This window comes from Helianthus annuus, chromosome 13 (genome assembly GCF_002127325.2).
Source record: "Helianthus annuus cultivar XRQ/B chromosome 13, HanXRQr2.0-SUNRISE, whole genome shotgun sequence".
Lineage (NCBI taxonomy): Eukaryota > Viridiplantae > Streptophyta > Magnoliopsida > Asterales > Asteraceae > Helianthus > Helianthus annuus.
In genome coordinates, this window is record NC_035445.2 from 94,642,572 (window position 1) to 94,655,032 (window position 12,461).

The following is a 12,461-nucleotide window of genomic DNA, read 5'->3' on the forward strand; positions in this document are numbered from 1 at the left end:
ATAATCTTGACCCATATGCTAAGCGAGTGATGTTGGATTTTTAAGTTAGCATATTTGTTAGAGTTTGTTTGTCAATGGAAAGAAAGCAAAACATGGTAAATCCTATGGGCGAAGATGAGTGCTTCATAACTCTTGTTGATAAAATTTACATCTTCAAAAAATTATATATATAATGGTTTGATTAATGATTGTTGGGAAATTAGTGTACTAATATGGACACTTGAGATATGTACTAATGATACGTCCCGCATGCGGTATGCACATATAATGTACATGTGTGTGGGCCCTCGGGAGGCAAAAGTGAAAGTGCACTAATTTTAACGTTGTTTTACTAATTTCGTGAAAATAACTTTAAAAAGCGAGGGGCGGTTAATCATGCATCATGTGGTGGCGTTGATAGCCGAAAGACAGGGGGTACATGCACTAATTAGCTTTTGTTCCAATTGTTGAGTGTTATGTGCCTTATGTCCAAGGCTTGATGCAAAACTACTATTGGAAGCAGCCTCTCATTCTTATGGGGTAGAGGTAAGGCTGTCTACATCTTACCCTTCTCTGAGTCTACCTTAGCTTTGCTATTGGTAGAATTTACTGGGTATGACAATGATGATGGAGATATGTACTAATGAAGGGATGAAGTAATATAGTTTAATATTAAGGTTACATACAAGGTAGATATGAAATAACAATTGAAGCTAGCAAGATGGTGATCTATGTTATTATGGATTTTCAATAAGATGGTGATATGAAAATAACATTGAGGTTACATACAAGGTAGATATGAAAATAACAACTGAAGCTAGCAAGATGGTGATCTATGTTATTATGGATTTTCAATAAGATGGTGATCTATGTTATTATGGATTTATGAGTACGTTACATAATGCTACTCTATTGAGTTTAACGTAGACTAGCAATTAAGGATCAAATTGTTAAGAGGTAATTGCTTCTTGTGGGTAAACAGATGGATATCGAAAGGTGCCAACTGGTCGAGCTAACTCTTGTACGATGGAAAATATAAACATGTATGTGGAAAATATAATTGAGCTTGATACAAAATCCTCATGTGTGAAAAGAATCAAACTAATAATCAAGAAATTAGGTACTAATGAGGGTAAAATCCTCATGTATAATTGGTCTATAACAAGTAATTAGAAGAAATTAAACAAACCTGGAGCCCGAATTGAAATTGCAAAATTGTGATGAAACCTAGATTAATATCTGAATCGTATGAGAACTATAAACCTATTTGCGGGTTATACGGAATGATTTATCTGATTAGACATAGATAAAGCCATCTATAATTAATCCCAAACAATTATTAATTAGAAAATTAATAATTAAAAACAAGGCCCGAATAACGTTCGTGTTACGGCACTCCTACGTCACCTAACTCGATTAATTACCGACGTTGTTATCCCGATCAACAAGTTAATCCAATACCCTAAAATCCGTTAGTAACACTAAAATTCAGTTTATTTGTTTTTGAGTTTGTCAATGAAATTACCATGCCATTTTTATATGGTATATTTTTTATGGACACCATTTGTTGTTAAAAGTAAGAGAGTTCAATTAATCAAATTTCTAGATACTCAAGAAATCCAAGTTAATGAAACTTTAAAAATTTAGATCTGAATTTGATTAAAAATTGATTTGAATTTGAAATTTGTACAAATTTATTCATTCCAATAAAGGGAAAGGTTATAAATCAATTACACACGTAGATACATACAAATATAATATAATATAATATAATATAATATAATATAATATAATATAATATAATATAATATAATATAATATAATATAATATAATATAATATAATATAATATAATATAATATAATATAATATAATATAATATAATATAATATAATATAATATAATATAATATAATATAATATAATATAATATAATATAATATAATATAATATAATATAATATAATATAATATAATATAATATATTTGTAGAAGAAAATTAAAATTCGGAATTGCATTTAAAACTTAAAATCCAAAATCCGTTACAAATTTGATTTAAAGAATTTGGAAGAGTATCATATACCTCTAGCCCAAAGCACTCTCTTTCATAGTGTCAACTAAGGGGAATGATCTACGAAAAAGTGGGTTATTTCTAAGTAAGATAAGAAAGATTTTGATGATAACATGCGGCACTTCTTATAAGAAAGAAGAAAGAGCACTTTGGTGCTAAAACATTTCTGGTCCTTTTAAGTAGGAGTGTAAAGATGACATGTGCCACCCTTGTGTTTTCTCAAAAAATACAACAAAAAAAATCAGTACAAAAAAATCTAACATAAAAAATCAAGTACAAAAAATATAGCACAAAAAAATATAGTATAAAATATATAACACAAAAAAAACCTAGTAAAAAAATTAAGCTCAAAAAATTCAGCAAAAAAAATTAAGACAAAAAATTCAGCACAAAAGGTATAGCACAAAAATGTAGTACAAAAAATCAGCATAAAAAATGCCAACATAGAAATATAACACATTTTTTTGGGGTTATATTTTATATAGCGATATGGTACTCAAATTAAAGATAAAAAAGCTCGATTGGTGATTTTTTTATGAAAAAATAATATCGCATAAAAACTTTATGAACATTAGGGTGCAATATGCATGTGGAAAGAGATATTCAATAAATATGATTTTTCGAAGATATCCTTAAACTCCTATTTTTTTCTACATTTTCATCTTAACCATTAATATGAAAAATGAAACGGTAAAATTCTTTCTCATCCTATTTAAGCAAAAAAAAAAAAAAAAAAAAAAAACTTTTTATTTGATCTTAAATTAAGAGTAAACTGTCATTTTGGTCTCTGTGGTTTGATCACTTTTGCCATTTTAGTCCAAAACTCAAACTTTTTGCATCTGGGTCCTTGTGGTTTCAGTTTTATTGCCATTTTGGTCCAAAAATGAAAACAGGTCATATTTGTCTTATAAAATCCTGTAATTTTGTCATTTTTCTGAGGGGCAAATGAGGTCATATTTGTCTTATAAAATATGGTATTTATTTATAAAAAAGAAATGATCATTTTGCACCTGTGGAAAATGACAAAATAGCAGGATTTTATAAGACAAATATGATCTGATTTCATTTTTGGACCAAAATGGCAATAAAACTGAAACCACAGGGACACAGATGCAAAAAGTTTGAGTTTTGGACTAAAGTGGAAAAAAGTGACCAAACCACAGGGACCAAAATGGCAGTTTACTCTAAAATTGAACAAGTAGATTCTCGAGTTAGTTGAGTTAATGGATTAGGCATATTCAATATTTCGATTGGAGTACATAGTTTAAGACGTGTTAATGTATTCTTACATTTTCCTTCTTCTAGGGATTTACGTACGTCCATTGCATCATGCATGCATGGGACCGGTAAGGATATACACCAAAATCAAATTTCTTTGAACTTCCTCAACTTGCCAAACTTGGATGTCATGTCCTCTTAAATTTTGTAGACATTGATTATACTTAAAAAAATTCTAAGATAAGTGTAGTTATTTCCTTTCCGCATAAACTTATGACTACTTTTATTGGAAAAATAAGTTGTTTCAACTACTTACAAACGTTCGCGCAACAAGACAGAAAGGGTAGTTAAGCAATGAAAAAACATTACGACAAACATAGAATATGCATCACACCGTTCATCGTTATAACTATAACGACAACATAATTTCGAATGAATAAACTAAACCCCAAAAAAATTAACCTAGCTAAGGGTGATATATCATCATCACCTCGATCGTATATCAAATAATTGTACATATCTTATTAGATTTATCTGGACGCCTTTGCTATTCGTATCCGTTTGTTTTTGTTTGCATTAACGTTGTCTTAATGTGTAGACGTTTTAAAGGGAGTGTACTTTATTTCTTGTCTCATTACTCTTTTGCTTTGACCTAATGTAGTTTACCCACAAATGTATGGTTGTTGGTTTGATTCTTCTAGTTATATATAATATATTATCTGGATTATTTAGTAATCTAAGGTATATTATATTATCTTGATTATTTAGCGAGCAACCTCTTTATCTCCTTAAATAGGAGAAAACGTTGCCTTATCTCACCCTCACAAGACCCTATTAACACCTTTGCTCTAAGTGAGATTCTACTGGATACGTTCTATTAAGGGTTTTAAGGTATATAAATAAATGTTCAAACCCACACTAGAACTTCGGAGTAAAGACTTGGAAAAGAAAAAAATCCTAATTGAAGAACTACAAAATTAAACCATAACTTGAAACCATTAGATGAATCAATAATTTTGAGATAGAAAAAACAAATTGGCCTAAAATTAGAACACGGGAAGAATTATTTCTTTCAATGACAACGATTTAGGAATTCTTGTTGAATGCATCAAGGTAAAAGGTATTATGCATTTATGCTTCTTCAATAACGTTTTTCCCATTGTTTTAATCGCACGATTCTAAATATTATTGTTGAATTGCAATTTGGCACGAATTCTACTTCTCTCATGTGCTTTAATCGTCTTTGTTGAATCGCATGTGAAATACTTAAAACTATTATTGAATTGTGTCATGTAGGTCACTACATTGGTTTCTCAGTTCACTTTTAAATTTTTTTTCCAGCCCATTTGGAAAGCGGATCGTGGCAGCAGACCAACTCCTCCATTAGGAAGATGGTTGTGGTAGTGGCTGATTTAGAAATGGTTGTGCTCCTCCATTGATCTCTTTAAGGTTCAGGTTGAGGAAAAGCGGTTGTCTAGTGCTGATCAATGGCAATGGTGTCATTATGTGTTATCTAGGGTATACAATGAATTAGTAACAATGTGTTGCATATTGATTGGTACCCAATGCATTGAGTGTTTTTTTGTTTGCTTTGTTTTGTTTTATTTTAACGTATTGTGTTTATACCCTCTCCTTAGCCTGCCGCGTGTGCTTTAACTTTCCACCTGTTTTTTCTGCCACGTTATATCCCACCACAATCTAATATTTAGTTTTATTTCCTCTTTACGCCTTTTAGAGAGAGAAGGGTCATGAGAAAGAAGTGGAGACACCGGCGGTGCACGACAGGCATGGATTGTGGTGCAGGCAGGTGATGAGGACTCTAATCACAACTATTGGGAGCTGGCAGAAGACATGAGTACACCATGGACAGCTTATAAACCGGATACTGAACATTCGGGTTTAGAAGGGATATAAAACGTCGTCTTTTTATGCCTTCGTATAATAAACCTAATCGTAATCGAGTTACTTACCTTTCTATGCTGATTTTTATTTGGTTCTTCATTGTATAGTAAAACAATTCAGAATCAAAGTACATAAGTTTCTACACCGTGTTTCTACGCCGCCATTTGCGGGACGGGTAAAAATCTAGTTAAACTCAAATCTCTGTTTTATAGCATCAACTAGAAGTGTTTGACAAATAGATTCTCGAGTTACTTGAGTTAATGGATAAGGCATATAAAATATTTGAAATTTTATTTGATTCAAAAATTCTTATTTGAATTTTGCCCAATTTCAAATCGGTTCTTTTTTTTTTTTTTTTTTTTGACAAATCGGTTCTATAGTTTCATTAGCCAAATTCACAATTGGAACTCGACTTCTAAGTTCTTCTTGTTCAATTGGAATATTAAACATGTCCTCCCAATCAAAAAGTTAATAAAATGACAATAATAATTTGCAAAACAAAGTATAACATGTCCATGAATTTTATTTAATCAACAAGATACAAGTACACAAAGTCTCTTAGATAAAAGGGTAAATTACTTTTTAATCTCTATTTTTAGTGGTTTTAAACCACTTGAGTCCAAAATTAAAATGTTTAACGCTCTGAGTCCCTATAGCCACTTTTCTTAACCATTTGAGTCCAAATTTCTAACACAGTTAGAATGTTAAATGACCAAATTACTCCTATAATTAAAAAAATAAAAAAACTAATTTATTTAGATTTCCCACCATCTACACTACACCACCAAAACAAACAGTAGATTTCTAGCATTGCGTCCTTTTCTTAATTTCTAGATCTTGCAGATTTCCGCAGGGTGATTGGTGTAACGCTGCTTCCAGGTATAGGTGCGGAAGCCTCTTCTGGTCCAGAAAGAAAATACGATATCAGCCGCAGCAATTAACACATCTGCAGCGGTAGGTTCACGATCCAAACGCTCAGAAACAACACCTGTAAGAAACAAAATCAATATTTCAAACGTAATTTCAGAAGAAATGAACAAAACAGTTGTGAGCCACGAATGATCAAACTTGCCAAGCATATTAGAGTCCAACGCCACATGATTTCCATTTTGATTTTTTCTCTCTGGTTTCCTTCTTCTCGTAGAGATACGGCTGTGAAATTTAAGGTTACGCTTAATTAAAAGGTGCATTTGTTTGTATTGAAAAGCAAAACCTAATAAAACAAAACTGCTTTTGACTTACCAGAAGTTAAACGCCTTTTCTCTAGGTTCTAACTTTTTGCCAACTATCTGATTTCAAGAAGAAAACACTGTTAAAAAAATGCATCCTTTTTTATGCAATATAAGCTACATAGTAGAGCAGAAACAGAAGAATGACCTCAGAGGAGGATGAAGTGATCTTAGCAGATACAAGCACAACTTGATAACACCCTTCACCCTAAACACCAGTATAAGCTACGGTTAGAGAACAGTAAATCAGAACAAGATCAACGACATGATACGAGATAGGCAACAGGATGCAAATGAAGAATAGATCTGATGTTCAAGTTACCAACTCTGTCGGTGCAATTGCTTCCATGATGCTGCCACACAGAACAAGTTATTAAGTTTATATTCAACATATATATATCACATCTGTGACAACCTGTAACTTCGAGATATAAATCGTTCGTTTCGCCCTTACAACTAAATATATATATACTTATCTATTTTTGTTCGACAAATTGAATTTATACTTGTTTAGTTATTGTGTGCGAACTTGTAGTCGAAACCAAGTCCGTTTGGCGACGAACCTATCCGAATCGTTTGAACCATGATATAACCCGTATAACTTGAAAATTTTGAGGCCCGAACCCTTAGCGTGAAAATGATAAATCTATGTTAGTTGGTGGGTCATATATATATATATATATATTTATTAGTTACTAATATGTATGGAATAAAAAATAAATAAATAAATAAATAAATAAATAAATAAATAAATGAATTACATAATTAAATTGCCAAACCAAATTCTCCCTCATGTACTTGTACGTCCACCTGCCCAACTTGGTTCGGCCCAAACCCCCATCATTTATACCTTTACACCCCTTGAGTGCAGCCCAACCTATGCAAATCTGTTGGTTATAATATGTAAGTTATGCATGTTATTTTTTTATAATTACTCAACTAAACTCCCAAACTTGCGGACCAAACTTCATAATTCAAACCGACCTCCATACGAAACCATTTATTTAGCGTAATCGGCATAGTTCTCACAACTCCAAACCCTACCATACCCGTAGCAAACCTGCGACATCCCGCAATCTCTTTTCTTCTTCGCTGCAGTTGACGGAGGTCAGGTCCCGAGGTCGATACACAATTGGTTAGTACGACTCACTCTGTAGTTCCAGTTAAGGTTTCGTTATCTTGGTTTCGGTTCGACTTGTGAATCTATGTTTACGAGACATCATGCTTAACTGGTTATGTGTTTGCAAAGCTGACTTAGTCGGTGTATTATGTATGCGTGTGTGAATATACATGTATATATATATATAAGTAACAGTAGACCTGAAGATAATTTAAAGTATTTGTTAATATATGATAGTGATTTGGTTTGTATTTGCTTGACTGATGTTATGATCGAGTAATGACATGTTCGAACCGTAATCCCGAATAGAATGTTATTATGTATTTGTGGAGAATTGTGTAGTGAATTGTTTGAGTTTGGCAGAATGTTATAATAGTACGACTTACTGAACAACATGACATGAAGCCACGATTAGGAATAGTATAATGAAGAGAAACTGAAAATATATTTGTGCGATGATATTGATGGTAATAGGGTTTGGAAGTTATTGTGTTAACATGAATGCTTGAGTGATGATGGAATGTTATATTGGATGCTATGTGATAATAGGCTAATGATACTGTTAATGGTAATGTACTATTTTCAAACATGCAGATTAATGGGCTAATATTTTTACCTAGAATAATGGTAAATAGGATCCATGAAAACTAGAGAAGTGATTTGTTTTGAATTATTGTGGAGTGTTACTGATTCCGAGTGATGCTACGTTCTCTAAAAAAAAAATGATGATTTGAATGATTATTGTAAGGGACTCATGAGATGTAAGTTGAACAGGGAATAGACTGCATATTTTAATAATTGAAACACACCCTTAAATGAATGGCATGTTGGATTAGACCGAAGTAAAAATGGGCCGGTTATAACTTAAATGCTAGATTGATGTTTCTGTGGAGTTATGAGTAGTAAACTGGGCTTGGGCCTCGATGGGCTGCCTACTCCGCGAGTGATTGTACTTCGGCCCAGATGGCCCGAATTAGATAACGGAGTCTCACTGATTTGGGCCTTTGTATGTTGGGCCGAGCTTAGTGTGCGGGTAATGAGAATGGCATAGTTAATCTAATTCCGCACACTCTTATCCAAGTAACAAACTAACCGGGCGGGTGATGTGTTAATACATGAACTTGTATCGTAAATATACTATTACCGGATGCTTGTATGACATACGTGATGTTACATGTTTGGATGTTTATTACTTGAGCAATACGTGTGACAAAATACGTGAATCAATACGAATGCGAGACTGATTGTTATTGATAAACCATGTTAGGATTATTTTGAGCAACTTGAACACGTAGTCAGTCTAACCGAGCAAAACCAAGGTGAGTTCATCTTTCTTGAGCATGCGTCCCGGTGGTTGGGACAGTCAGTGGGTATCCTGGGAAGGGATAAGTCTTTTGGGTAAAAACGGGAATGTTGGATAATATACTCTTCCTATCACCCTTAAAGTCCCTCCGTGTTGTTTGGTTACCAGGAAGGTAACATGGTATTAGTTAGTAGCGCTACTTAGGTTTGGCAACCTCACCCCGTATCTGGGAGAACGGGTGTTGAACTAATGACCTAGTCATGACCAATGCTTTGATAGGAGCATTGGAGAAAGGGCAAAATAATCAGAAGCCGTCTTGTATTGGGGTATTATCAACATTGTTTTCATCATTACTTTCGGAATTAACTTCAATGGACTAACTGAACACTTGGTAACCAACGTTTTAGTAAAGCTATGGACTCACCAGCGTCGTCTGATACACTTGTTGCATGCTCGCAGGTCGTAGATCATATGGATTTGGAACTTGCTGTCTGAAGTGGCTGGAGTGGTCATGGGTCGTGCTAATTGGATACGAGTGATGGGTTTATTGATTTCACACATTTAAACTGAAACAGTTAATTATGTTTTCTTTTATTTGCTTCCGCTGAACTTATTGATTTTCGTTTAAAACTTGTTGAAGATGTTTTTATTAATAATGGAGATTTTATTTATAACTTGTATGGGTTCAATGTAATTGGTGGCTCGTTATTGGTATGTCACACGCCTAACAGGGACACTCCCTATGTGGTAATTTGGGGGTGTGACAACATCAGAAAACAAGACTAACAAAAGCATAATGTTACCCGAAATCCTTTGAACAGTCAACCTGTGATGATACCATAACTCGGATCCAACCTGCAATTGTGATGAAGATTGTGGCGGTTGATGAAGGTGGATCGTGACCATCAGGAAGCTGCTGCTGGTGGTTTTCAGATGATTTCGAGATAGTGAAAATGGGGGTATTTATAGAGTGTCACTATCTTTCTAGGGTTTAGGTGGAGTAAAGGCAGCAATCAAGATATTTTATTTTAAGATAATATAGTTTTTTTTAACGGCTAATTTCTTTAAGTCCCTGTCGTCTGTGGGACTTGAACCCAAGACCTTTCCCTTCTCCATCTAGGTGTTTTAAATGTTTTGCCTTTGCCAATGGACCACCACCCCATTGATTTTAAGATAATATACTTGAATGTATGTTTTTCTCACCTCTCTTTCTTAATAGATAATGATATTAAATAAGGGAATATAATATTTACCATAATACTGGTAGGTAGACTCGCGACGTGTAACACCTTTTCCTTTTGTTACGCTGCAGCCGGTTGTCTTTGAATAATTTTTAACTAATGTAGAATTAGTTTCTCTGTTCAACTAATGTATTTCTGTATGATTATCGTTTCTAAAATTATTTATGGTGAAACAACAAATTTAAGGCCGCCCGTAGTAGGGTTTTTTAACGTTTTTTTTCCCAAAAGAAAAACGTCTCTTAACGCCCATCAACCGCCCCCGGGTGTTTTTTTCAAAAAAAAAAAAAAAAAAAAAATTGTTTTGCCGTCCTTTTTTCCACGCCCTTGTTCATTCTTTTTGGCCAATGACTAAGCCGATGGTTTTTGTTTGGCCAATAAGATTTTTTTGATGGTTTTTTTTTAATTCTATTACACCCATTTTAACACAATGTGCACATCCCCACTACACCCATTTTAGAAAAACGTCTTATAATACTCCATTGCTGGACTACCACATGACACACAACGTCCATGAGTGGAGGCATTACCACTACACATGGTCTAACACTTTTTTTTACTAAACATTTTAACAATTTTATAACTTTCTAAAAACATTAATTATTCTTAAAATAAATTCTAAGCGACTATTGTAAATACATTTAATGCTTTCATTAATTGAGTGAACTAAAGAACAAGTTTTTAATGCTTTCATTAATTGAGTAAACTAAAGAACAAATAATGGCTTAAATGGGAAGGATACACATTCTATGTATCGGTAACATACGCAATAAAATTTTGGGTGTTAATATTTCCATATCCCTCCTTTATATATATATTTAATGTTTGTGTATCATATAAAATGCCTTAACGTACCAGCGTACGCTCGGGTAAAATCACACGTCATATTATAGAAATTGAAAATCGCTTGTGTTTTAAAAAACTGAAATCGCACGTTATGTTATAAAGAATGAAATCACATGTGTGTAAACCACTAGAAATCGCATGTGTTAAAAAATGGAAATCGCATGTGAAAAAAATGGAAGTCGCATGTTATAAATCAAATTTCGCATGTTGTGACTGAATTCCGTACGCAGCGTACGTTAAGCCAATTTGTACAATAACCAGCCTATATATATATATATATATATATATATAGTGAAAAGGATGTGGAAATAAGATTTAAGGGGTGTGGGAATAGAATCACCCAAAATTTATCTTAAGCATCTTAATACTAAAGGTAAATTACAATGTTACCCTCCTCAAATCTTTTATATAGTAATATAGATATATTTAATTACAATGTTACCCTCCTCAAATCTTAAGCATCTTAATATTGCCGCAATAATGCCTATACACCAATTCATAAGAAACTCAATAAATCTAGAACCCCCCCCCCCTCTTGTTGGAATCGAACTCATGACCTAATAGTCATAACCCTTATCCCATCACCAAGATAGGCAAAGCCTTTAAAACACCTAGGTTGGAAAGGGGAAGGTCTTGGGTTCAAGTCCCACAGATGATAGGGGACTAAAGAAATTAGCCGTTCAAAAAAAATCCCATCACCAAAAAATTCAGCAAAAAAATTAAGACAAAAAATTCAGCACAAAAGGTATAGCACAAAAATGTAGTACAAAAATTCAGCATAAAAATGCCAACATAGAAATATAACACATTTTTTTAGTTGTCATATTTTATATACCGATATGGTACTCAAATTAAAGATAAAAAACGCTCGATTTTGTGGTGATTTTTTTATGAAAGAATGTCGCATAAAATAGTTATGAACGTTTAAACAATGGGGGTGGAATATGCATGTGAAGAGAGAAAATCAATAAATAGAATTTTCTAAAGATATCCTTAAACTCATCTTTTTTCCTACATTTTCATCTTAACCATTAATTTGAAAAATGAAAGGTTAAGATTCTTTTCTCATCCTACTTAAGCAGAAAAAAAAAACTCTTTATTTGATCTTAGAATTAAACAAGTAGATACTCGAGTTAGTTGAGTTAATGGATTAGGCATATTCAATATTCCGCTTGGAGTACATAGTTTAAGACGTGTTAATGTATTCTTACATTTTCCTTCTTTGAGGGATTTACGTACGTCCATTGCTTCATGCATGGGACCGGTAAGGATATACACCAAAATCAAATTTGTAAAAATGGAAGAGCGTCTTTTGCTATCTTCTTAAATCACATTCTTTGAACTTCATCAACTTGCCAAACTTGGATGTCATGTCCTCTTAAATTTTATTGACATCAATTATACTAAAAAAAATCTAAGATAAGTGTAGTTATTTCCTTCCCGCATAAACTTATGACAACTTTTATTGGAAAAATAAGTTGTTTCAACTACCTACAAACATTCGTGCAACAAAACAAAAAGTGTAGTTAAGCAATGAAAAAACAACAGTATGACAAAC

The 12,461-nt window shown here is 33.0% G+C and overlaps 1 protein-coding gene across 1 annotated transcript; it reads right to left on the reverse strand.

The window, feature by feature from the left end:
- Positions 1-5,921: 5,921 nt before the first annotated feature.
- On the reverse strand, positions 5,922-6,746 carry LOC110903018. The gene is made up of 4 exons (XM_035982096.1): positions 6,719-6,746; positions 6,545-6,604; positions 6,410-6,456; positions 5,922-6,319 (listed from the first exon to the last, which is right to left on the reverse strand). The coding sequence occupies exons 1-4, from the start codon at positions 6,743-6,745 to the stop codon at positions 5,998-6,000; spliced, it is 456 nt and encodes a 151-aa protein (XP_035837989.1). The 5' UTR covers position 6,746; the 3' UTR covers positions 5,922-5,997.
- Positions 6,747-12,461: the final 5,715 nt, after the last annotated feature.

Excerpts from the sequence above, each read along its gene's own strand:
- LOC110903018 (XM_035982096.1), bottom strand. The coding sequence starts at position 6,745 with ATGGAAGCAATTGCACCGACAGAGTTG. Across the intron at positions 6,605-6,718 it reads CAATTGCACCGACAGAGTTG|GGTGAAGGGTGTTATCAAGT; the intron begins GTAACTTGAACA and ends ACTGGTGTTTAG. Across the intron at positions 6,457-6,544 it reads TCACTTCATCCTCCTCTGAG|ATAGTTGGCAAAAAGTTAGA; the intron begins GTCATTCTTCTG and ends TCTTGAAATCAG.